The 27,671-nt window shown below is 33.8% G+C and overlaps 4 protein-coding genes across 5 annotated transcripts; 2 read left to right on the plus strand and 2 right to left on the minus strand.

Moving 5' to 3' along the window:
- Nucleotides 1-246: 246 nt before the first annotated feature.
- LOC114181396 (lysine histidine transporter-like 5) lies at nucleotides 247-2,393 on the minus strand. Its single transcript, XM_028067876.2, has 8 exons — nucleotides 2,323-2,393; nucleotides 2,081-2,262; nucleotides 1,616-2,002; nucleotides 1,160-1,556; nucleotides 968-1,073; nucleotides 796-887; nucleotides 636-704; nucleotides 247-538 (listed from the first exon to the last, which is right to left on the minus strand). Exons 1-8 carry the CDS (start codon nucleotides 2,323-2,325, stop codon nucleotides 440-442), a joined length of 1,335 nt encoding a protein of 444 aa, XP_027923677.1. The 5' UTR covers nucleotides 2,326-2,393; the 3' UTR covers nucleotides 247-439.
- A 2,630-nt stretch (nucleotides 2,394-5,023) lies between these two features.
- Nucleotides 5,024-8,307, plus strand: LOC114163244 (E3 ubiquitin-protein ligase RNF170-like protein). Of its 2 annotated transcripts, none has more exons than XM_028047429.2 (6): nucleotides 5,024-5,191; nucleotides 5,275-5,474; nucleotides 5,553-5,711; nucleotides 6,314-6,365; nucleotides 6,460-7,705; nucleotides 8,001-8,307. In XM_028047429.2, exons 1-5 carry the CDS (start codon nucleotides 5,098-5,100, stop codon nucleotides 6,570-6,572), a joined length of 618 nt encoding a protein of 205 aa, XP_027903230.1. In that variant the 5' UTR covers nucleotides 5,024-5,097; the 3' UTR covers nucleotides 6,573-7,705; nucleotides 8,001-8,307. The 2 variants fall into 2 exon arrangements, with proteins under 2 accessions (XP_027903230.1, XP_027903240.1); XM_028047439.2 differs by having other exon boundaries at nucleotides 5,553-5,654.
- LOC114163256 (dolichyl-diphosphooligosaccharide--protein glycosyltransferase subunit 4A) lies at nucleotides 8,001-8,307 on the plus strand. The gene has a single exon (XM_085670750.1). It carries the CDS (start codon nucleotides 8,001-8,003, stop codon nucleotides 8,112-8,114), a length of 114 nt encoding a protein of 37 aa, XP_085526876.1. The 3' UTR covers nucleotides 8,115-8,307.
- A 1,143-nt stretch (nucleotides 8,308-9,450) lies between these two features.
- On the minus strand, nucleotides 9,451-27,359 carry MLH1 (MUTL-homolog 1). The gene is made up of 16 exons (XM_028082826.2): nucleotides 27,040-27,359; nucleotides 26,772-26,944; nucleotides 26,275-26,347; nucleotides 25,699-25,833; nucleotides 25,376-25,586; nucleotides 24,390-24,538; nucleotides 23,408-23,506; nucleotides 20,159-20,228; nucleotides 19,950-20,085; nucleotides 19,127-19,221; nucleotides 18,922-19,030; nucleotides 15,462-15,627; nucleotides 14,022-14,183; nucleotides 13,513-13,684; nucleotides 10,692-10,852; nucleotides 9,451-9,765 (listed from the first exon to the last, which is right to left on the minus strand). Exons 1-16 carry the CDS (start codon nucleotides 27,277-27,279, stop codon nucleotides 9,721-9,723), a joined length of 2,196 nt encoding a protein of 731 aa, XP_027938627.2. The 5' UTR covers nucleotides 27,280-27,359; the 3' UTR covers nucleotides 9,451-9,720.
- Between the last annotated feature and the right edge of the window lie 312 nt (nucleotides 27,360-27,671).

The following is a 27,671-nucleotide window of genomic DNA, read 5'->3' on the forward strand; positions in this document are numbered from 1 at the left end:
GCATATTATTACCTATGAAAATTAATGATAGTATTTATTTATCAAAATTATGTACTAACAAATAAAATTAATGTAAGGGATCTAGCCTTTTATAATTATAATTAGGTCCACCAATTAAATCATATGTGATCAAAATTTTCATAAGCCTTTATGTATACAGAGAGAGAAAAGAGAGAGAAAGAGAGATAGAGAGACAGAGAGATAGAAGTTTTTGGATATAAAAGAAACAAAAGTGCAATTAATATCTGTGCTAAAAATTGAATAGTAATACACTGGGCAAAATTGTTTATCCTAGTTAATGTCTTAATTACAAATAGGAATAATTTCGCAACTTAAAACTTTTGCGAAATAGCTAACCCTAGGAAAAGTACATGACAAATTCTTGTCCAAGAGGAAATAATGGTACATAACATGATTATTATACATATATTCTCCTGTATTAGGAAAATAGTTTGTAAGTCTTTGCGGAAACCACAATTGTTCGGATTCCTCCAATCGGTGCAAGACATGCTATCATAAGTCCAACAATGATGCTCAACTGTAACACAGTTCAAAAACATAAATCATTCTAAACATTATTAAACTTATTGTGTTTCGATCATTTATCACTAATCAACAATAACAAACATATATACCCATGATAACACCCAATGGAAACTCCATCTTCTAGGTTTTGTTGCCTCAAGCCATAACACACAAGGAATCTGCATCAAATTTTTCAAAATTTTTAGCCTACTTCTATATTCTTCACATTCAAGCATTCAAGCATTCAAACATGGTTTATTCAGATATTACAATGTATGACGTTGACGTGAAAGCTAGTCCTCCAAAAAACCCTAATAGTCCTCCAAAAAATGGAACGCACATGCCAATGAATCCCACCACACCTGCATCAGATAATCAACAAAAAACAATCAAAAGAAGCAATTTAAGAACGTAAAAGGCGTTTGAGAGAATCAATTCTTACAGACAAAGATGGTTCGACAAACAAGGCGAAGCATGGCTGAGCGATTACAATTCAATTTTTCCACCACTTTTGTCTCTATTGTATCAAACACAGGCATGGAAAAAACCTTCACAAGAAGAAACAGATTTAGTATATAATAATATGCGTGTGAAGGAATGAACGTAATCGTATATCATATATAATAATTAATACCTGGAAGCTTCCCACAACATGAATAAAGACCATCAAGTTAGCGATGGCAATGAGCCAAAAGGGGTGTTCGAGAGTGATGAGAACATCATCTTCAACAGCGTTTCCAAATGCCCAGAATCCAGAAACTGCAACTGTTAAATAGCAGAAAATGACAATGCAGTATGCGAAGACCACACCTCGCCACATTGGGATCTTTGAGGGTTTCTCTACTGTTGAGGGCAACGTGGCCTGAATCTCCAATGCAACACTGTGACCGGCAAAGGCAAAAGCTATGGTTCCAAGGGCATTGAAGGCATCAAAAGTTTTTCCTGCAGTTGTGTGAGACCGAACTGAATAACTCCTAGGACGACCCTGCAACCCCTCGATAATGGACATGACAAAGGCCACCATAGAATAGCTGCATGCACCAACATGAGTTACACTTGAAACAATTAGAAACCAAACAACGGGACTTACCAGATTGACATCACAGCGGCCAGAGAAGAAACCGCTTTCAATTTATGGAAGTTAGGGGTTTGGGAAAGCATAATCTGCAACACTACAAACATGAGAATGTAATACGTTTGTCTGATGTCACTCATGCCATGAACCGAGAGCATTTCGAAAAACTTCTTCAGCGATTTCCCACCGGTCACACAGTACACAATGGCGGAGGCCACCTGAACCGTTAACTGCTGCGGCATCACGAACCAGAGCCCTTTCTTAGGACCAAGAACGTGCACCCCCAGATCATAGTATCGGTCAAATCTCTCCCCAGGAACCATCTCGTGCATCTCAGCAAGTAGCCACAGTGTGTAAAATGTCAGAAGCCATGAAGCCATGATCATTATAAGACCCGGAACCCTGCACAAAATATTCATCCATCCATCACACAACAATGCAAAAGGGTATCTATATCTCTGAAAATTTTCATACACTTACCATCCAAGCTGCGCAATGGCGAAGGGTAACCCTAGCACGCCGGCACCCACCATAGCTGTGACATTGTGGAAAGACGAATACCACCACTTTGCCTTCCTAGCGTCTTCTTCTTCCGAGGCATTCCACTCTTCTTTTTGTTGGTCCCTTGAGGACCTCATTGCACCGTTCCCAATGCCGTGCTCCTGAAACAATTATTAATTAATTATCGTAACATGATGAAGTGATTAACTTTTGATGCATACCATGTAAGGTTGTATGGGAAAGTTTGTTTTGATCGAAGGAAGTGTGTGAGGTGTTGTTGTTTTTGAGGTTATTTACAATGTGGCTTACCGAGTTTATTATATAAACATATATATGAGTTAGATGGATGAGTAATGGGATCCGAAGCTTAAGGCAGAGAATTGAACAGAGCATTTTTCTCTCTTCCCTTCCACATATCACTCACTCTCTTTAAGGAAACCCGATTACTATTATTATTATTATTGTTAGATGCATTCCCACAAAAACTTATCACAAATTACAATGTTCACAACTTTGGTCAAACACTTCTAAAATCTACACAACACATCAGACACAAACAAGACTTAGTCCTTCAAATGCTTAGTGTCCTCACGTTCCTCTTTTCTAAACACAAAAACTTCAAAAAAAATATCTTGTGGTTTAGGCCACTTCACTGCCAAACATGGGGATAGAATATAATTATTTCATTTCTAGATATTATATATATGCTTTGCTATTATATAATTGTTACTGTGTAATCATACATTTTGATTCAATATATTATTTTATTTTTTTTATTGATATCGTATCAAAAGTGATTGTTCCGTACTTATTCCAATACTTTTTTTTTCATGTATGTTGAAAACTTTAACATCTTATGATTCACTACAACCAGTGGTATAATATTATGTCTATTATAGATACTAGTATTTTTTTTAATGATTTAGTTTTTTTTTTTAATATTTCTATCAATTAATTGTTTAAATGTAAATGATCAAATATTTATATGTCACTACAATAAAATTATTAATCATCCATAGACACAGTTAGTCAATAATAACAAATATTTATAAGTAATTATTAACAATTACAAATCCGTCAATAATTATTGACGAATTTTAGTCTTTAATAAATATCTCGATTTGTTCTTTTTTTTCCCCTTCTCTTCCTCTTCTTTTTTCTTTTTTTCTTCTTTGTTCTCTTCCTCTCCTCCTTTTGTCCTCTTCTTCTTTTTCCTTTTTTTTCTTCTTTGCTCTCTTACTCTCCTCCTTTTGTCCTCTTCTTCTTTTTCCTTTTTTCTTCTTTGTTCTTTTTTCTCCTCCTTTTGATATTACATATATTTTTTCTACTTCTAGTTGTCAACTTTGGCGTCTTGCTAAGATTAGAAGATTTTCACTTCACTTAACAATGTGCCTCAAACATTACTTGAGATATTAAATTTTGACATTTAGAGACCTTTTAGTAAGCTTACTATGATGGCAAATGTTTCTTCCTAACCTAGGTGGATGATTGCAATCATTTTACTTGGATATTTTTCTCACTCAAGAATACAAGGTTGTTAATTATGTAAAACATTTTTTTTCAGAATTTTCAAACTCAAGAAGCAGGTTAAGTGATTTAAGTTCGACAATCAAATAGAGCTTTCTCTTATTGATTTTCTAGCATAAGAAGGTACCCTCCATTAATTTCCTTTGTGTGGAGAGACTTGAACAAACTTAATAGTTGAGAGAAAACATTAACATCAATTGGATGTAGCTGAAACTTATTTATTCAATCCAAATTGTTAATTCAATTTCTGGGAGAGATCAAATTTTTATTTCAAGGTTTTCATAAAACAATTTATTCTTTCAATGAAAAGACTTCTACAAATTCTTTTTTTTTTCATTGGTGATAGGATAATTCCTTTGTCCATTATTGATAATTTTTCTCTTGGAATACTTGTATTGTTCATCACTCTAATGAGCTCAATAATGCATTTGAAATATCAAAGTCTATATAATGATGATTTTGAATACTCTATTAAGAGATTACCTAGAGTATATAAGAAATTATTTTATTTGTCTCATTATGTGTATGTGAATTTTAAACCTAGAAAATGAGTCGATACACTTAAATATATGAAAGGAGTTAGTTGATATAGTTAACGAGTGTTATGCAATTGTGTAAATAAAGCTCTAGATAATAAGATGAATGTGAGTTTAGAATTATTTGACTTAACATAATTAGTTCTAAAATTAGACGATATGTTTTAAAAGGTTTAAGATAGAAAAAATGAACAAAAATACTCTTGTCAAATTGATGCACTTATCATGTTTTCAAGTTGAGCACAAAAACACGTACATACACACATACATTTATACACGCACAAAACATATAAGTACTCTTGTTATAATATTTGTTAAATTGATTGAAAAAAAGATAAAACACATAAGAAATAACAAATAGAGTAAACATAATAATATATAATTAAAAAATTTAATTTATTAGTCATGAATTTTACTGAAAATACGCTACGAAAAATAATTAATAAACAATATATATTATTTTATTACATATAAAAGTTATTTTATACGATAAATATATGTTTTGTGTTATTTTTTAATATTACTTTTTGTTAGAATAAAATATTTTTTTAATTCTCAATGACAACTGGGAATTTTATAGTGAATTATAATATAATGTCATTTGTTAGAAATAATATTTTATATTGATTTTCATAAAGAATAACTAATTTATAATTTAGTTTAAAGTTTAAACAAAATTTTTCATAATAATTAAAAAAACATATATAACCATACTTTTTATTACAAGTAATTATTAGTTGTTTTATTCAACTCATATTTTACAGACACGTTAATTTAAAGTTGCAATAAAATAAAGAAAGAAGAATAATATTAAAAAAAAAAAAATTGAATGACTTGTGTGCTAAGTATATGTATATCTGGGAAGCGAAATAAGAAGAGAAGAAGAAGAATAATAGTTGCAGAGTGAGAAAGACAGCGAATGAAGGAGCGGAAATGGAGTCTGGTCCTCCTCCCAACGATCTCTGCTCAATCTGCCATGCCAACTTTCACATTCCCTGTCAAGCAAATTGCTCTCACTGGTTTTGTGGTACCAAAAACCCTCTCTTTCGCTTTCTCTTTCCACCCTTCAATCTTTCATCCTTCAATTCCCAATCTTTTCCATGTTTCCAGCAAATTGCATCATGCTCGTGTGGCAGCACGCATCAGGGACAAGCTCCTGCAAATGCCCTCTCTGTCGCCGACCCATCACTCTCTTAGTCCCCACCGAACACTCTCTCTCCCACCGTCACGACCCTGAAGTTGCTCATATTCTCTCCAAGATTCATGCTTACAACCGTGTCTTCGGTGGCCAACCCTCCTCTCTTTTTCAGGTGCCCATCTTCTTTCGTTCTTGCTTTCTTTCATTAATTGCACTTTTTTGCGGAATTGATTCCGAATGGTGATTGCAGAGAGTGCAAGATCTTCCTTTTCTGTTGCACAGGCTGCTTCGGGAGTTTCTGAACCCTCAAAGATCCCTTCCTCTTGTCATCCGTGCCCGTGTCTTTGTTGCTGTCAGTTTCCTCACTCTTTCAACTTCAATACTTGCTGTGTTCCTCAATCGATTATCCGTAATTTTCCTTTATGCTCTTCAATTTTGATAAAAGGGATAATTTAGGTTTTGGGTATCTTTGCGTTTGTCAGTAACATTTTTCTTTAGCAGTTAACAACTCATGACAATAATTCAAGGGTTTGGGTATTGGGCTAATCGTTGAATATGATGAGTTTGAACAGGGTAAGGGAAGAGAACAAGGAAATTCCCAATAATTCCCAAACAGATACATGTTAAGCAGGGACGGTGTAGTTTTGTTTTTTGCAAACATTATCAGTAAACATCCAAGTGCCACCTACATTCAGAGAGAAAAATGATTGAATAGAAAGAAGCGTAGATATGTAATGAAAAATAAATAAATTAACAGTGCTTATATGTAATAAGTGACATCTTCTGACAAGAAAAGAGAGAAAAATGAAGTGTGTAGAGGGGTCCATAGGTGAAGTTTGTTTTCCCTTTCTTATTTGATTGTGTTTTCCTTTAGAATTAATAAAGATCATGTTAGATGCCAGATTTACTGTAATTTTTTTTTCTAACAATCTTGATAGATTTATCATTTTATATTAGTATATAAAGAAAAGGGTTATATATATATATATATTGGTTTATCTTTATATACAGATGATAGCAAGTGTTGTATACATTCTCAGCCCAATTGATCTCATTCCTGAAGGTATGTAGTTATTGTACCCATTTTCATTTTAGGTTGGAATTTGTATAATATTGCATACAGTAACTGTGTTTCTCTTTTTGAATGTTTGTTGCAGCGATGTTAGGAATAGTTGGTCTCTTAGATGATGTGTTAATTGGGCTGATCTGCTTCCTACATGTTGCTGCCATTTATAGATCAGTTCTTTACCTCCGTCATGCTGGTTCCTGAACATGTTCTACAAATTTTCAGTTCATGTCCTAATGTGGATTTAAAGATGAAGTGTACTTTGTTTTGTATGTACATATACAGGTTCAATTTCAAATAGTGGAATTAGTAATGGAAATTACAATGGAAAAGCGCTCCCTTTAATGTTTTGTTTTCTTTTGAGAATTCGGGTTGTTGCTTAACCCATCATGATATAGCACGAAATATTTGAGCTTAAATGAATTTAACAGTTGCTGTGTGAAACTGCTTCCCTAACCTTAACAACAATGATTTCAAAACTTTATTTTCAGAATTATACTTTACATTAGAAGTGGGTATGAATGATCTAGAAAGTAACCAGCATAATTCCATACCATCTATCATTTTTCTCTTGTGGAAAAGCAAGCCTTCACCAGAAAAAATAATCAGAAAACGATGTGATCAGAAAACATTATGCAGCGTTGAATATTAGTTGTAAATGAATTGAAGGGAACAACAACTAAAAAAAGGATGAGTTATTGCTATTTTAAAATAGAATCTGTATCACTAGTCATAGTATTTGGAAAAAACTGCATCTACTTTTTTGCTCAACAGATTGGATTTAGGTGCATTTATAAAAACCTAATATCAACAATATTTGTTGTATGAATTCAAATCTACTGGTTTTCCACCAAGTACCCAACATGTCTCTCCTTTGAGTGAGTGAGTGAGTTTTTGGTCAAAGTCTGAGTAGTCAATTTTTCGTGGCACTTAAGTTGATGAACTGGTAGGACATATTGTCATAATGGAAAAGGATATGTATTTCACTGATACAAATAGGAAGGTATCAATAAATTTTGTGCAATAATTTAAATTGGAAAAGGAGAATATAATAATTTTATCAAGAAAATAAAATTGATGCTCTGTATATTTTATTGATATAATATTTTTGTTTTTAGTATAGCATTTTTTGAAATGTGTTGATTTTATAAATAGCATTTAAATTATTATTATTATTTGAGAATTTTGGAAAATAGTGATGGGCAAAATGGTAAAAGGAGTGAATAGTGTGGTTCTTATTTGTGTTGGAAAAGAGGGAGTGTGGGAGCAGCGCAGGAAGAAGAAGAACGAAGAGTCGCAGAGAAAAGTGACAGCATCTGCCACCGCCTCGTCCGAAGGTAATCTCATTATTCTTTTCGATTTCCCTTCCATCAAGATCGATCCTCAATTACTCCTTTCTCAATTTCATTTTCACATTCTTCTTTTTTTCACTCTTCAGATCAAATTCAACCATCCCATTTTCGCTTTCTTTTTAGTACCCATTTTGTTCAATCTCTCTGTTTTTTTACTCTACACTGCTATGCAATCACAAAATCAAAATTTTAGATTTCATGTTTGTGCTGTGAATCGTCTTTCTGATTTCCCAAATCAGGGTATTGTCATGTTTTGATTTTGTTGGCTGCGATGTTGCAGATGATCGATGATCAAGATCTGGGTTTCTTTGCCAATTTTCTTGGCGTCTTCATCTTTGTGCTGGTGATAGCATACCATTTTGTTATGGCTGACCCAAAGTTTGAAGGGAATTAGGAAAGCTTTTTAAGTTAATGATGTAATTTTCGTTTTGTAGACTGAGATGTTTTGCTAATAGATATTCGATTTCATGCTATCAAGACTAAAGGTTTCTTGCTATACTCATGTGCGATAACATAAACTTTGTTTGTTTTCATGAAACTTTGGTTGAAAAAGTAATGAAAATACTGAATTTATATTGAGATTAGAAGATTTTTCTTGATGTTCCTTGATGTGGATGCTTCAAACACCCTGTGTTAGAGTTGGATCCACTTTTTTAATTGGATGAATTTGTGCACATACTGGAGTACATGTTATTGGTTGATTCGTAGTCATGTTGCAGCATTTTCTGAGTGATGAGCTTCATCTTTATAAAAATGTTTTTTTGAGTTTGTTTGTTTGCTTCATCTTTTCAGCTTATCTTTCACAAAATGAAATTATGTTGTAATCTGCTTTATTTCCTTTGTCTCCTCCCTCGACCAAATAAAACAAAACGATGTGTTAATGTGCCATGCCAACTTTCACAATTTCCTTCTAGATTTAGCCGTGATCGAAGCTCTGTATATTAATGGATGAAAGTGGCAAAATACATCTCAATGAGATTTCTGGATGACATCCCTTATGTATAATCCGAACCTTATTTCACACACTTAGGATTGATAATTTCATAAACAATGCGCAATATATGTATTTAATTCTGGAATAACGTTTCCACAAATAGTTCAAAATATGTTCTGTAAAATCTGCTCCAAAAATGAAAAATTTAAAACCTTTTGTAATAGTTAATAATTTGACAATGCATAGGGACGACATCACTTTTCTTCACTTTTCTTTTTCCTCCTTAAACTTTCAAAGACCACTTTCATTCTTGATTATTCATCTTTGATTGAGCTGTCTCAATTGCAAATAAGACTAATCTTGCAAGTGACTAAGAGGGTAATTACACTCCATTTCAAAAATAGATGAAGGTTGAAATGGATAGTAAAAATAAGATAATCAAAACAAGAAATGAAAGAAAGTAAAAAAAAAAAATTATGGTAAAGGACCAATTCAATGTTATCAACCTTATAATTACTATTTGAAACAAAATTTTGTTTTCCAGCACGTAATCTAGAAGGATTATTCAAATATTTTTGGAAATCTGATGAAAAATACACACCAAAATACCGGAAGCGCTGCAGTCTTTTTTCACATTATAGGGTGCCCCAACAAAGATATGGGATGCAGAAAGAGAGGCTTTGTTACTATTGCCCAAGAAAATATGAGAAATCCATCTAAAGAATTTCAATACAATTTCACGCTTATCAAACTTTATCTTTCGTGAAGAAATTGACAAAAAATATAAGATACAAGATTTCGTGAGAAAAATGTCATAACTCAAGATTAGAATGTACTTTCATCAGTTTCTGGAAAATATATGTGCATCACTTACGTAGTGCTTACATCTGAAAAATCTTTCGAAGGAACAACTTGACGAATCACTGCAAGAATTCCTCTAACACCGAATAATCTAGATACGTATTTACAGAAAATACCAAAAAGACGGATCATGGAACACAATTAATCGCAAGCCCAAAATGCCCAAACCCACGCAACAACTGATACTCTCAATCCATAAGATGGCCTAGCATCTTTCAAAAATCTTATACAGTTTCTCCAGCGAAGTTACCTGTAAAAATACAAAATTTAAAAATGAAGAAATTATGGATTGAACTAGTAAAATACTTTTTCCAGGATAATATTGAATATCTTAGATTCTCGGATTTATATATATGTCAAGGAATTAACTAACAACTACCACTGGATTAAAGAAAATGAAAATTAGTATTCAAATACTTATTCTTAATCGGATATATGTTCAATTACTTAGCTCTATTATTGGAGGCCCTGGAAAATACACATCAATATCATATCAGGGGAGTACTCTCACCCAATATCGGAGAGTTCTTTGCAAATAAACCTCTCGAGAGAGAACCAAAACATGGAATTCTTCCCAGATCATCCAAAGGGCTCAGAAAGGAAGTTTTCCTCTACCACATCTTGGAAGAACGTCTACCCTCCTCCCCATTCCACCAAAACTATATTCAAAAGTTATGGTACCTTCTGAAATTTAAGGGATTTGGTATTATTATGAAGAAAAGCTTTCTTTCTCTCTCTATTTATCCCTTGGTGTGTCCTAACTCTTTCAACTACAACCCACAACACAACTGAGAAAACCCGTAAATTTCTAGCAGCTATCAGCTATAGATCCGTAATTCTTAGTTACTAGCTACTGCCATGGACGGGTCTAGGATAATTATTTGACGAGAAAATTTGAGATTCAATGCTCAAATATAGCCAACATTTCGTGCCCTCCTCACCTTTTTTTATGACGTCCTCTTTAACCAGAGAGAGGGAGGGAGAGATATAATAAGACTTTTTATCAGTAACTGAGAAACTCTAATCTTTATGCACTCTTAATCAGGCAAGTCAGCATATACAAATAAACAAATAAAACAGTAAGAATTGCCATTCATAGTAGAGAGAGAATACGAAGGATGAGATTTTCATGGAGAGAAGGGTAAGCTTCCTGGGCTGATTAAAGTATATCATTACCTGTACAAAGGTCCCATCAGTAGCCATAGAAACAGGTGGTTTGAAAAAGAGTCTCATGGAAGGAAAAAGCACATGTTGTATTGACCATTCGCGCTGGGCCCATGCAGTCTCAGCTTCAGAAAGTAGTTCATGTTCAACTTTATTGTCAATCACGTCACTCCCTGAAGACAACTAACTCAGTCAAGTTTATTATAAAGCACCACCACGATGATTTATTTTCTCAATAAGAATTTCCTGTTTTTCCCTTCCCAATCAAGAACCAGCTCCACCCCCTCATCTTTCTAGTAGAAACAATAACATGGTAAAAAATGGAATCAAGTATAATTTTTAGTAGAAATGATCCGAATGAGATTTCAGTAGATTTAAGTTGAACATTAAATAGCATACTGCACTTAAGAAAAGTATAGGCAATAACTAGAAGTATAAAGCATAGCCGGCTCTAATCCAAAATAATCAGCCTAAAGTATCATCGTACGTGCTTCTTAAATTCTAACCCAGCAGTGAGTGAGGAATGATATAGTCTATTGTTGTAAAAGGGATTGGACAATTTTTAGCTCAGCAGGTGAGAGATTTCTACAAATACACAAGTTTCCCGTGCAAAACTCGTGAGGTAGGGCAGCCTCAGTAATCAGTACCCCTGTGTTAAAACTAAGAAATGGTTTACATAACATTGATGTATATAGATAGATAGAAATAGATAAATAGATAAATAGATAGATGATAGATAGATATTAAACAAATTAAACTTACGGTATTATTTATACTAATTAGAAAAACAAACATGATAAGAAAAATGATAACTACACTAAAAGATAAAGATGAGATAGAGAATCTAATCCTAAAGGATAATTTAAGATATGATAAAATATTATGTAGTCTAACACCCAAAAGGGTGTGGGGCTACCTCATAAAACAGTGAAATCTTTAGCACTAACATATTATCCAGTCTTACTCCTAAAACCCCCAGATATTCTCTCCTTTTTTTTGGGCATTCCCTTGTTCAATCATTGAAGTCCTTGCCAATACGAAAACCACAAACTAAACACTTGAAACTGCTAATGGACCAGGATTGGAATTGCTTCTATTATAAACAATCAAGGTTCCCAACTAACATTGTGTGCCTAAGCCATTATGTTGCCAATTTTCCCACTGAATTTGATATATAATAGTTAAGTCAACAATGATTAAAACAATAGGGAGAAGTTTATTAAGTTCTTTAACTAGTGATTATCATCTATTCTCATCAGATTTCACATGGAGAAAGAAAAATTGTGGAAAATGTAAGCTCAGGACCAATGATAAAAGGAAAAAGAATTCAAATCTACTACACTGTTAGAACTGTCTGATATTGCCCATATTGCAGCTAGGAAAACAATCTCTCCCTTTCCAAAAAACATATCACTGCATCGCCTCTTTGTTTCTCCAAGTATCAAGAATTACATAAAAACATGGTAAACAAGTTTACCCCCAAATTCTTACTTTTCTAAACTGGAATACCCAGTTTACAGTCAAAATTTCCTAACCTACCCCTAGTGAAACCAGAGCACTCCATAAAAAGGAAATATATTTCCTTAACTACAACAGAAACATAAAAACCTGCACCTAACAATAACAGGTATAACAAACTGTTTACCCTTTATTTTTTCTTACAATAAACCAGTAAAGGTTTATTATGCACCCAAGACCTAACACACCCTTATTCAAACCTCCAAGAAATTTAATAAACATAATTAGTCTAAAGGAAAGTATGAAACAATTAAATTACAAAACAATTAAATTACATTGGCAACAACATAACTTGGTTTGCACATTCATTACATATGAATTCCAAAGACAATTTTCTGTTAGTTTCCATGAAAGATGCTATACATTTGTAAAATTCACTTAGGCCTGTGTGTGACATGGTTTGGGGCATTCAGTGATGCAACAATGGAGTACAGGTCAAAAAGGAAACTTTTTTGTAATAAAGTAAGAATTTCATTACGACAGAAGAAATGACAATAAATCCCCAATAACAAAAAAACAGATAGAAAGGAGCACAGCTACCCAATTCACCGACACAGGAGGCATGGATGTCTAAATCATGGTTACCCAAAGAAAGGGGTGTGTGAGGTTTAATAACCATGGTAAGAAACTGATTGATGCCCTCATATTTGTACCTCATTCCGTTATAGTGGAACTCTACTAGTAAGCATTGTTTTTTTTTGGTTAAAGGCAACCGTAATTGGAAGATTTGAAAGTATCATTATTGTTGGAGATCTCATATCAACTAGAGATAAGACCAAACTACAATATATAAGCTTGTGAACCTTACCTTACAAGCCACCTTTGTGGGACCGAGAGAGGCTTAAATATCTATCCGAACAAAGTTTCTTGGACCTATTGGGTTTTTCATGCCACATGCTATCAAATCACCTATAAATATCTAGTCTTACATTTGAGATATCCAATCCTAACGTGGTGTGGGTTATGTTGGAGATCTCACATCAATTGGAAATAAAATCAAAATGCAATATATAAATGGATGCAACTCTCACCTTACAAGTTGGTTTTGTGAGACTGAATTAAGGTTAAAATCCACATCCTAAAAATTATACAAGACGAAACATTTGAGCTTAAATGAATTCAAAAGTCATTATGCAAAACTTCTTCCCTACCTTAATAACAATAATTTCAAAACTTCATTCAGTCACACACAAAACCCCTTTGGGCAGATTTTTACTTTCCTTTATATTATAAGTGTACTGTAGTGTTAAGTGAGGATATATCCACACATGTGTGGGTATGAGTGATACACAAAGTAACAAGCATAAGTCCATACCAATATTATCATGGGTATTCTCTTCAACATAGTCATCCGTCATTTTTCTCTTCTTGTACAAAAGAAAACCTTCACCAGATGGATTGGGCAACATTGGTGGATGCATAGCATAGAAGTTTCCCAAAGCAGCCGAAATCGTTTGAATGCAACTCTTTTCATCTTCCCAGTCAACCTATCATAAAAATGAATCACAATCTTTCAACGGTAAGGAAAAAAACGATGTGATCAGAAAACATTATGAAGCATTTATTAATAAGCATGTCTTTGATTATTAGTCGCAATGAATTCAATGGAATAAAAGCTGAATAAACAAGATGGTACTAACTCAAACTGTAAACAAGAAACACAAAGTGAACAAATGTTATGACCATATCATAGTACGTAAACTGAATTCAGGCAACAAAAATATAACCCATAATATTACCAACGAGCCAGATATATGCCGAAAAAAAAACAGAAATTTTTACAAATAGGTGAAGAGAGAAAGAACATAGGGATCTATAACTAACATCATTGCCCAAACAAAGTGCAAACTCTGGGACCCGATCCATGTCCGGAGTGTATTGATCAAGAATCACAGGAAGTCTAGAGATATTTCCAAGTTCATCAATATGAATGCCAAAATATTCCTCCAGCATTTCAGCCTTTTGTTTCAGCAGTTCTGTGTTCATCTGGGAAATAGTAAAACAAATATATGTAAATATAAAAATGTGAAATCCAAAAGGAAACTATCATGTGAATATGTGCATATTGTCGTAAGTAAAGGATTATTAGGATAAAATATGCTCATTAATTGAAAGAATATCGTTAAAATCTTCCTATTCATTTCAATATATTTTTATTTCCTTCATAGAGTTTGATTGTTACAAATAAAGGTGATGAAAATGTAATTTTTGTGATTGTTATCAATAAAATAATTCTTGACTTCCTTATTTCAAGTTTGTATTAAAACTCTCAATCTTGGTTGTTTTGTTTCCGTTTCCATGTAAACAGCTGCTACCACTGCCCCAAGATCAGTGGTGGACCAGAAAGGTGTGCCCCACACCAGTGATCACAACATTGGCAATCGCATCACCATTGGAGTCGCCACATCTAGTCACGCATCACCACTAGTATCAAAGCGTTTGGCGTGTGCATAGCTCTGATAAGGCCTAAACTAGCGACCTTTTGGCACACAAGACCAATTGTCTGAGGTGAAATTCATCCCTTTGGGTCCTACCTAATGATCTTTCAAATGTGGTGGTCCCTACCAATATGTTGGCCAGAATTAGTTGTAGTGGAGCCGGTACATTTGGAGGATTATGAAGGGAAAAACAAGATTAGACCACATCGGTGGTGGACGACTGGACTCAGATGACTCTAATTTTGGGATAGTGAAAATTTATTCCTAATGATTTGGATGTGGCATTCCGTGATTCTTAAGATAAATAGAAACTATATGCTCTATTCCTCTGCTAAAGAGATATAGAATGATTGAAATAACATTTTTTTCTTTGAAGTAGGTCTTGCCACATGTTACGATATTGAAAGCAGGGTGTTTAATGCTAAATGGGATTCTCTCTATCGGAATATCAAGGAATTTTGCATAGGTTGTGCATCAAACTAAATAAATGCCAAAATTTGAAGATAAAAATTGCATCATTTAGTCCCCTACCTACTCTAATTCAAAATCTAGTAGAGCCAATGAAATCCTATGAAGACATACTTTTTGAAGTGAGGGCTTTTGCAATGGATTCTAACAATTGACAGACCCTAACAATCGCAGTTTGTTAAAGCAGTCATCCTAAACCTATTGAACTGGTGTTGTACAAGTAAAATAAAATGCTGAGTAAGAAAAGAACCTACTATGCTTCAATAACCCTAACCGAGAGTAAATAAAAGCTACCATTCTTGAAGATACAAAATATTCAAGTAAAACAATCTGTCATGAAAGGCCAGAAGGAGACTACTTCTGCAATCTTGTCTTTTAATGTGTCATCATCATTAGAATTCGAATCTACATCCTCTTCCTTCAGTGCCAATATAATCAAGTCTTTCAAAGGAACTTGTTCATTCAGTTGAATGGCATTGAAATGGCCAAAACGGCTGAGAACTTGCTGATACATGAGTTCTTTGCTGCAATAAATTAAGGATATAGTGTCAATGACCACTTCTACAGAGCAGTTAGGCGGAGGGCCAAAACAATTTTTTATTTCTAACATGCTCCATCATAAAAGAATGCTTAGGGCCTAAAAAGTTAACTTAATAATTTCTATTGCTTTGAATTATTAATTCTCCTCCTACTTGTTTGATCAACACAAGAATATGTTTTATGTTCATATTTACTAATAAAACTAAATTGAATTAACAACTAATTCAAATTAAAAGGCAATACTAAGCCCTTGTGCATATGATTTTTTATATAAAAAGGATAAATGGATGGGTATCTTGGCAAAAGTATGGGATTGTGTTTTAAGACCCATGACATCTTATTTTCCCTTACCCTCACATTCTTTCATGCATCCAATCATAAGGGAGATGGTGATAGAGCTTCAGCAACGCACTCAATTGATGCTAGGACTTTGAGATGAGAGATTGAAGGTGGAAGACCCATTCTTCCCTCTCAACCGTGCTCACAACAGCAGAAAGGAGGAAAGAAACTCCTGAACGACACAAAAAGGCTAAGGCCTAATATATACTGAAGGGTAGGCTAAGTTTGGAGGTGGAAAGCATAACATGCTCAGAAGGAAGTTTAAAACAATGAAACATTGTCTGTGAATGGAACAGCTTTCTCAACCAAAACCCCCATGGAATTTGGACTGCCCTCACGGTTCTTCACATGGCAGCCTTAATTGAATGAAAGCGGTGTGTTTTAGTTAGGCTAGTATCAATTACAAATGATTTTGCTGAAAAAGAAAGTAAAAATGATTTTGAGATTGTAGCGTTCTTTCTTTTAATCTGTTCCCTGACTTGTGTTATTATTGCATGAAAAACTAAGTAGGATATTGTGAAAAATCCGATTTGGTTCCTGCTGTTCCATAGGAAAATACCTGTAGTAGGGTATGTCATTGCCCCTAAATCATTTAAATAGAAGACTCGGCACACATTCCGATGCTGCTTTTAGTTGGTGCTTTTCTCCTTATTCCTATCTATATTACATGTTGATTTGTTAACGTTTTCATGGATTGAGTAGACTACATGACTTGGTTCATGACATAGATATGTACCGTTATGTGATCATTGGAATTTTATTTTTGACTAGTAAACATTATGGCAAGGATGGTTTATACCATGTAGTGAACAGGGTATGTGAAAGAATAATGAATCACAGAATTGACCGAATCCTCACTTTTAAAATCATGTAAATTAGTCGCTAACCTTTTCCATACTATATTAAGTGAATACTATAGTAACAGAAGTATAACTCCTCAGACTTCCATTCATAAGGCATACCCATATACATTTATTTAATTTGTTTTATTAGAATGTGAATTTTAAGCCTAATTTAACCTCACAATAACTCGACAGTATCTGTAGTGGATATGAAATTTCCAACAAACTCATTCACGTCGAGGATTGGACTTCTCGAGCATGGAACTAGATATTTGTGGTGATTGGATTGCCAATGGCACAATATAATAGACTCTAATACCATATTAGAAAGTGGACTTAAGTATAACTAAATATCACAAAATTTACTTCTAAGGGAAGGTTTTCACCCACATATATACTACAACAGTTCAATTATATCTCTAGTCGATGTGGGATCTCTAATAATAATTATAAAGATAAGGATTTGATCCTACATAATAAAAAATATCTAGATTATATGCCTATTATTATAAACGTTTTTATTTATTCTCATATCATGTCTTTGTTATTCTAGGATACCAAATGTCCTCTATTTATTGCATTGATTTCTTTTTCTCAATATAAATAAAGCTCTAACGTTGTCTCACAAAAACACAGTTCCATCACCACTAGATTTGTTAATTCAACAATTGCATGACATATACACCAAATCTTTAAGAGAACCAAGGATAGATTATATTTGCAGTAGGGTAGACACATATGACCTATATGGTACAGCTTGAGGAGGAGTCCTAATAATTATAGAAATAAGGAGTTGTTTCAATATAAATAAAGCACTCCTACTATCTTAGAAACACACAGTTTGATCTCAATTCCAGAGTTTAACAATAATAATGATAATGAGTGAAAAAAGAACAGCCAAAAGAGTGGTCGTCTCCCCTCCAAATTAGGGGGCAATCACTAGTAAAAAAAATGATGTCATATAGGTGTTTGCAGTGCCACCTAGTTAATTGCAATAAATAAAGATTCGTAAGACTAAAGAAGACTGTAAGAAATTAAACCAGGATGAAAATGAATGAAACCAAAACCAGGAAGAGGATATGATAGCATGTGATGTAAGTTAACAAGAATTTGAGGGTGCAAATATATCTGATTTTTGCCCATAAAATTTAGGGAATATATTTTCTTTACGTTTACAATTTGTGAAACTTTAGACATTCAATAGGAGCCTAGATTCCTCTGCATTTTAAGGCCAAGTGTGAAACCCTAATCTCTCTCGCAACCCAAACATACAAGGAATACATTGGTGACAATACCAGGGAGTTCACTTTTATAAGCAGCAAGGGACATAAGTAGGTACTTCCTAGAAAGAGGGGTTTCCCGAGTAGAGAACACTCCAAGGTGAATCTGAAGTTATTCTTTTCCTGAATTCAAGAGATCAGTGGGTCAATCTTAAAATCCAAATATATCCTTTTATTTGTTGTGTTTTAACTTCTAGAGAGTAAAGAATTAGGAAATTGTTTAAGGAAAAAATTCTATTTCCAAGCCATGCAGATTAAACTAAGGTCTTGATTTGGTCATGTCATTTCTCCATCAGTGAATTAATGGAGCACAGATGGAGTCTATTGGTGTGACCTTTTCGCCAACTGATAGCTTCTAAAGTTCATGGTATCTTTGCATGTTTTCCAAAGTTTAGAGTGCCTGGATGCACTTTTCCTTAAAGAATTCAGTAAGACAGACGATTCAAGAATGTACACTGATATGAGTGCATAAGAAATGTGTGAAATTTCAAACTGGTTAATCTCAAGTACTATGAACCTGCCTTAAGAATCACAGATAAGAGGTTTTATTTTTCAAGGACATTGCAAATCCTCCCTGAAGAGAAACCTCTAAACTGGATTGGTAAAAGCAGTTCATACACAGATTTACAACTTACATGACAAATTTACTGACCATCTCTTCCTCCCTCTAACCATTTTAATTTACTGCCTATAAAGCACATTATTGTCAAATCTAAATGCAATGTTGGTAACCTCATTCAGATACCACGTTATGATTTGTTATAGAGCTTGGTGGTAAATATTTCATAGTTTAAACTAACAAAAACATGATATCTACCTCAACTTCACAACATTTGCAAGATAGAGACAGGTATTATGTTGAAGCAAAGCGAAAACATCATCTGCCATTCCAACATATGTGCAATGCCTTACAATGTCCATCATGCCTACAGGATAAAGGTCAGTAGGAAACATTTACAAAATCAACCTGCATCTGTACATTCCATGACAGAGTCTTCATTATCAGTAGTCTAGAATCATACCAGGGTCACAGTTGCTATTTATCTCATCCAGAAGTTCTTGAACACTTGTCAGTTCTAAAGAATCTTTCGGGTTCCTTCTTTGTCTAATGGAAGACCTGGCAAGAGACAAAGCAAATTAGCAATATATATATATATATATATATATATATATATATATATATATATATATATATATATATTAAATGCAATGCTGAAAGTTGTTGATAGGATATTAAATGTATTACTAGAAGTTGTTAGAAGGTTCGAAAGATCTCATGTAATTGTTACTTTAGGGTTTAAGTTCTGTTTCAAATGGATCTATTGAATAAAATCTTCTTTCTATCATATTAATTCTTTCAGGTTGGTATTAGAGCTTCCGATCTTGGGAACCCTGCTTCCGCATTTCATTTTTACCGTCTTAGTCATGGTTCTTTCTAGGGTTGCCTGAAGTGCACCCATTTCCTTTAAATATTGGTATTGTCTTATGTGCACCCAACATGTGGTTCTTTCCGTTCTAGCATCCTATTTGCTGTCAATCAGATTGTTGTCGGACCTTCGCCGCAACTTTGAGACAAATTCAGACAATTTACACTTGACAATGAAAATAAGATAGTAGAACAATTTACACTTGACAGTGAAAGTAAGATAGTGGAACAATATTAAGAGATAGATATGCTAAAGAAAACACGAGAAATACATAAAGTAACAAAAACAAGATTGAAAAAAAAAAACTCAAACAAAATATACTGAGATAAGGAAGAATTTACTGCTTATTAAAACCCACTAATATATGAGTTTTAGCTCAGTTAGATATACAAAGGTAAATGAAATATATGGGAACCACCTCACAGCATTCAAACTAGCACTCATTCCAAGATTTCTATCAGACGTAATTTGTGTGTAGGCATGTAATCTTCCAGCAGGATCTAATGAATCTGTTCTAACCATCTTATTTACAGGCACTTTCAATGATCTTGAACCTATCATCATAAAAGTTATGATAAGCCAAAAACAAAAGGTATGCAGCATAGGAGACAAGAAAATGCATCAAACCTGTTGGCATAGGGCTGAGGTCAACCTCTTTACTTATATTAATACGAGGCAGTGGAGATTGCACAGTAGTCTGCCATAGTAGAAAAGTATGAAGAAAGTCTTTGTATTAGTATGACAAAATTTATGATTCAGACCAGAATATGGATTCATGTTTGCATAAACGGTTAATTATTAAAAATAAAGAGATGTTCTAGTATTTAATGTTGATACAGGATATGTTCATGAGATACAGGTTGGGGATAACTTGATACATGAATATTAATTCAAGAACTTGTTGGAGCATATAATTAAGTAGAACTTTAGTAAAGTTTGGTTTCATTTAAAGAAAGAATCAACTTGATTATTAGTTAAAATAAAGTGATAGTGGTGGACATGACCATACGAAAGGTTTAACTATATTAAAAAAGCCTAAAAATTTCAAAATTAAGTTATGGAGATCCAAGAACATCAAAAACCATTTTTTAAATGCATAAAGCTGACTTGAGTTCTGTTGGAATCAAAGACGTACAAAGTGTTTTACCTATAAAAGTTTTAATGATAACAATTGTTAAACTGTAATATATTAACGAAACTCCTCAGTATAAAGAAATCAAGACTTGTCAAATGTGCTAAGTTTTATAGAAGACTTGTAATTTGTTTTCTCTATCTTCACAATCAAGAAGCACCAAAGATTGACGTCAAGATGTGTCATGCATTTAATGAAGAATAAAAATGGGAAGAATGGAAAAGAAGCTCTCCCAATCAATGGGCATATCCACAGCTATATATAGAAGTCTCTAAGTTTGAAGACGAGTTACAAGAAGCTAATTAGTTGAAAGGTGTTGAACCAATCTCCACCTTTAGGCTCTCTTGGATTCCTACACGCTCTACAAGTTTTATACTCTTTGATTCGGAATTGTTCATGTTGTTGTGCTCCAACTATCATACATTCGTTCGAAATTCTCTTTTAACTAACAACTTATTTTGCATTGGAAAATTTAGAAAGACCTAGTAAAAAAATAATACTTGGGCGATAAAGTTATCATTGCTTTAAATAAATAAATAAAAAACAAAAAGAATGTTTGTTGTAACCAATATTTGGTAAGTGGAAATACTTCATGGTTGAAGGAATTAGACATAGCTCAATTTATGAGTGAATTGATATAAAATCTATTATTTTTTCTTCTATTTCCTTTCCTAACCCTTTAGCTTCAAACGAGTCCTATGTATGTACGCATATTAAAGTCATCCATTTATGAAAAAGTTTTCAAAGTTTAATTACACAAAAGCCACCCCCCCTTCTTGTCCATCTTTATTTCTTTCATGTTTCTTACAAAGTGTTTTAGGTCTAACTACACTAAAAAACCAGCTTCTTTATATTGTGTCTTGGCACTATCTCTAGTTGATATGGGATTTGGCTTTTCCCTAATACATCCCCTCACGTTGCAGTACAATTAGATTTGGTACATATATAACATGTATGATACTGTCATAGAATGTGGTTTAGGTCTAACTGAACTGTACCTTATAAGGTCCAAATTGCCCCCACTTTTACATATTGTAACTATCTCTAGAAGATATGGGGCTCGAGTTTTTCCCAATATACCAGCTCATCCACCACTATTGAGCTTGGTACGTGTACAACATTAAATACCCCTTTTAATGGATATAGGATAGGCTTTGAGACCATCTTAGAAAGTGGTATATAGCTAACTCAACCATGAGAAAAGTGGATGGGAAGATGAAGATTGCCCCAACATCCAAATTGTAGTTTGACACTATCTCTAGTTGATGTGGAACTTCGGTTTTTCCCACTAATGTTAGCCACAACTTATCAACCTAGCTTGGATTGTTGAAGATCTCCTACAAACTTGGTGTATTCTTAATAATGGTCTTCAGCATCAAGGCAAGGGAAAATGGATAAGAATGTTGTAATTAACTTCAAGAATTCTATATTTTCTCTTCCAGATCAAGTCAAGGGAAAATGGTTAAGAATGTTGTAATTAACTTAAAAAATTCTAGATTTTCCCTTCATTTCTCTTGTTTTAAAGAAAGAGGTGAATTCAGAATGACAGAGCCAAACGACAATGACAGAATTCCCAGTTTTGGAACTGTAAGATTCCAACTATGCTCAAAAGATTGTAAGACAAAAACAGGTTTCTCAATCTAGGATCTCAGATTCTCAAAATTTCAAGGATTTTGAAATCGTGAAAAATGATTTACACCCAGACTACAGATGGAGCAAAACTGAAAAATCAAAGGAATCAGATTTTGGATAATCAGTTAGACAACTAAACTGAAGGAGGAAACACCGAAAGACACATTTTGTAAAGGATTTCAGTAACTTTGTTGAAACCATCAGGTTATGATATCACTTTGATCGCAAGTTGAATTTGTTAGGAGTGGAAATAGAAAGAAAAAGGAAGAGAATTATCAACAAATTAGACATGTACAAAACTTGGTCCTAATAATCTAAAAATTAATATGCAAACTTTTGATATTCAGTTTAAGAAGCATTTGTAGTGCATCTTAGCTTATCAATTATAAAATTAAAAAAAAAAAAAAAAACAAGACTAACATTCCAATCCACCTAGTCAGAAAGGTATAATTACCAAAGAGAGGATAGTGATGGCAATCATGATAATAAGATGGTGGGGTGATTCAAATGTACAATAAAAGGTACAGTAACTCCTTTTTATTTTAGACCAGTAGTATATTTTAATTTCTGAATCAGTTTACGTCATGAAAAAGAAATAAAATAAAAGATTAAGTAACACATTTAGCATTAGATGCCTGGATTTCAAGGATAGGACAAAGATTCTGCAGATGAGACAGAGTGATGAAACATTGACCACAGCCAGATAAATGGCAGGTATCCTATCATCCTATCTAAGAATCTAGTGATTTACATCCAAAAGAAGCCCATGGATCTAACCATCTGCCAGCAGATTCGTGTCTCAATGTAGTAGAAGATAAGGCCACAATACAATCCCACCCACAAGTACCAATGCTAATAAAATATGAACACATAGGCATTGGGCTTTTGGGAGCAGATGTTTCCACTCTACCACACACCTGTACTAGTGTGGCACAGTTTGACACTACCAGCTATTGTGATAGAAAAATCCACTCCAAGCATCCCTCAACAAATTCACAAACCATTTGCTAAAATAAGGTGTTGAAAATTGTAAAAGTCCATTTCCAATACTAGCAAATACTTAAAGTATGCGCTAAAAACATTAAACATTGAGCATTAAGTTGCAAACATACTTGTTCTTGAAAAGTTCGTGCCTCATTGGAACTCCTCAGTGTTGATTCAACCACTGACTGTATCTTCTCAATGATGACTTCCTGATTTAAAAGGCTCACCTGTATGCAAACAAATGCACTATTTTCAACATTAGAGAATGAAGAAATAGGGTATCATGATGGTATCATTTACTGGGGATAGAAGTTTCATCCAGCCCACACAACTTTATAACCAAAATTGTTTTCTAGTTTATTCATCGACTACCACTAGTGATCCTTTTGCTAAAGTGTCTCCATCCACGATGTGCAAGTTCAAACCCTGCCATTGTCATTCATCTAAATATAAACTTGGATTTCCACACAAGGTAAAGGCAGACTGCATGTTTTCTACATTTCAAGCTCAAAGTGCTCTTATTTATGTGAGGGGATATTAAACATACAACTCATCATGAATGTTTAACTATATGTTTGATTTTGGTGATGGAAAGTTAGTCCAAGACACGATATCAAAGTCTCTGTGACCATGTGGTTAGAAATTCGATTCATGCCATCCTCATTCTTCTAAACAAAGAATTTCAGCACAATGTATGCATATTCCATGTTTCAAGCTCAAAGGACTCTTGTGCACGATGGCATGTTAGATGCGAAAATATTGGTATATCTTCCACAAACAACTTAAGCTTTTGAGCTAGTTGGTTCATGGCACCATCAAAATTCAATTTCCTTAGCAAATATCATGAATAAACAACACATCAGAAACTTAATTGATTCTTTCATCAATTTTGTTCAGAACCACCTAACCCTAAATTATAACTTCATAGTCAATATTTACCACAGCCAAATAGCCAAAAAACTGTATATAACCTAAGGCACTTTAACCCACCTATTTCCTAGCTTAAGAACTAAATGTTTTGCCAGTAGTAAAACAGAACCTTGAGTCAATGACTTAGCAATAGTAATAATAAAGAATCACTAACATGCATATTCATAACTTGATTTTTACCTCTCTCTTTGTAGGATGTACATTGACATCAACATTTTCTGGTGGTAAAACAATTGAGATATATATGAAGGGCTTAGAAGCTTTTGGTAATGTCGCTGCATAAACAATTTCAATAGCTCTCTTCAATGCAGAGCACTCAACCAGTCTATCTGAAGAAACATAGACAAGATTTTCTTGAGAATCTATAAACAGTTATCTCATGTTAGATAATGAGAAATTTGAAGTATATAAAGATAAACACTTAACAAAAGAGGGGTGAAAATATGCACTGACAGTGCCATGTTTATTTACAGTCATCTAATTACAAACAACTATATATGGTTAGTTTGTTGACTTTGATAATAAACACCATAATAGTCACACCAAAGATGATTTTTTAATTAATCGACAGTGTAAAAATAATTTACACTAGAAGTATATATACTATTAGAGATGTTCATGTAAAACATTTAGTTATTTAACCGGATGTTAATTTTTCTGTTTTCTGTTATGTTTGTGTAACCTCTTCAGATACTTTGGAACCTATACATGCTCTGCTTGTGTTCTCTTTCTGATTAAGTGAAATAATATTCAGTTATGTTTTTGTTTAAGTTTTTCTTTGCCTTTTCTTCATATCAAAATTCTGATAATACCATTAGACTCTAAAAAAAATAATATGCCACACAAAACTTGCTAAAGATGAATACGAAACTCCATATTTGGTCTTTCAATATGCACCCAACCAAGAATTAGTATGAGGATGTTGAAGCAGATGCAAAAGCAAAAATCAAAGACCGAACACTTTTTTACATTTTCCCGGAAAATCCTCTTTACATTTGCAAGAATAAGGATGTATTAAATAACCCTTCCAAATACCTTTGCTCAGTGAAGAGCCTTTCATGCACCAGTGTATATTATTTTCTAAATACAGTAACATTCATCTAATGGAAAAACACCTTCAAACTTTTAAAAGCACCGCAGTTAATGTTTGTACAACTCATGTATACCGTTAATGAAAAGCACCATTGTGATTTTCTTTGCAGCATAATTCGCATTGGACATGTAGCCATGCATCTCAAAAACCGAAGAAGACGGATCATCATCTGAAGCTTCAATTTCAATTAGATTGCGAACAACTGAGACCCCATAAACAGATTTGATGGCATCGAGCCTTGAAGACGTGGCAACAGTGTGAACATCAGCTCTAACAGCTCCATGCTGATTGCAGTAAGAGTCCCAAACAGACAGTGAAAAAATAACATACGTAACTTACAATGCAGCTAGCTAATAAGATTACTGTAGCATATGTTTTGTAGCTCAAGAGACCAACCTTTCTGCAAGAGAAACCGACTTTCACATGATGAATAGCAAACCGGCTTACCAAGTCTACAATCTTTGAATAATCATCAGAAGAATTCTGCAGTGTCTTCCTCCTTGCAGCCATGTTATAGAACAGATTCTCAACCTATCAATAGATTTACTTTCAGGTAATCAGAAAGCAACATCCTAATCAACTTTGGCAATTTTGGCATGTTACTGCTATTCTTTCACACATTTGGGTCCCGCTATTTTAACTAAGAAAAAGTGTCATGTCAGCACAGATGTGCTCTGTAATATTAGACATCACGTTAACATCAATAGGTAAACCAAAATTTTTTCAATTAAAATAGTAAGATAAAATTCGCGGACAAAAATGATGGAGTGATCAAATTCGTGAAGTCCTAATAATGCGGAGACAAAATTTGTAATTAAACCTAAAAATATGCAATTGTTGACGCATAAATAGACCATTAATAATATCACATATTAATGACAATGTCATTAGTTTAGTACATAAATACTTACGTGAAAACAAATCACAATGAAACAAAAGGAGAAGCCATGAAGAAAGCATTAGTTTACCAACCATTATCTGTGTTCCTTTAACAGCAGCACATGGCCTGGGTTCGTGCTCCATGACACCATCTCTGTATGACACCCTGAACCACAGAAGCGTAAATCTAATATACTATATGTAAGAAACAAGCTTCTTATAAAGGTTTTCTTGGACAACTTTTTGTTAAGCATTTTTAAGAAATAGATAAATAAAAATGTACATGATCTAAATTTGCTTCAATTTTCTTCTGCCGGAAGTATTTATCTAATCCGAATCTTCATTAATTATACATGTATCTGTTCAGATAAACTTCTCGGAAAATACTTCTAGGAAAGCAATAAAAAAATAAAAAATAAAAATAAAATGAATTTCTAAGTAAGCTAAAATTAGCTTCTCTGAAAGAAGATTTTAATGGAAAAGTTTATTTCATTTTTGTTTCTTATATTTTTGGCCTGAAACGCTGATAAAAGAATATACACCCAAAAACACACTATAAAAGTAGTGAAATGGATAAAAACATTGAGTACCTGTAACCGTGCAACTGGTCTTTGGTAATGGTGGTGACGGTGACGTGACCGACATAGGTCATGCTGGCGAGAGCCTCGCCGCGGAATCCCATCGACTTGATGCGCTGCAAGTCCTCAAACGCGGAGAGCTTGGACGTCGTGTGGCGCTCGCACAGAATCGGCAAGTCCTCAAACTGCAAATAAGCGGAATCAAAACGCGAGCACAGTGTGAAATGACACGACGAATGAATGGAAAACAAAACGGAAGATTGAATTGAGAGTGACTGACTCGGATTCCGTGGCCGTCGTCGGAGACTTGAATGAGCTTGAGGCCGCCATCCTTGATGAGGAGATTGACGGAGGAGGCGCAGGCGTCGAGGCTGTTCTCGAGGAGCTCCTTGACGGCGTTGACAGGACGCTGAATGACCTCGCCGGCGGCGATTCGGTTGACGACGGAGTCACTCAGGCGCTGGATTTTGGGAGGCTCCATGCGGGACAAGGGTTCGCTCTCAATCTCAGTGTCTTCCATGCACTCACTCAGCACCACTTCAATTCATGTCTCAATTCAATTTGTGTTGCTTCGTTGGCGCGGGTTTAACCAAACACCAATTTATTCTTAATCTAATTTAAATTGAAAATTCACTCCATAGTAGACCTATGTCCACATAACTGATTCTACACACATGGTTTAATAGAGTCTTAATGTTCTAAATACAATTTATTAAGTATCACAAATTTATGTTGTCAGATGAATTTTTTTCTTTATTATCATTTTCTATATTATTTTTTAATACAAAAATTACATACGCTATATTATGTTTTTTCTCATTTGAAGTTTTCTCTTTTTCTATTAAAAGTATATTTATAAGTTATTTGATTGATTAGAATGTCTAATCATTTATGATTATTATAATATGTAAT

This window comes from Vigna unguiculata, chromosome 1 (assembly GCF_037176805.1).
Source record: "Vigna unguiculata cultivar grain cowpea cultivar isolate G323 ecotype 2 chromosome 1, ASM3717680v1, whole genome shotgun sequence".
In the NCBI taxonomy this organism is placed as follows: domain Eukaryota; kingdom Viridiplantae; phylum Streptophyta; class Magnoliopsida; order Fabales; family Fabaceae; genus Vigna; species Vigna unguiculata.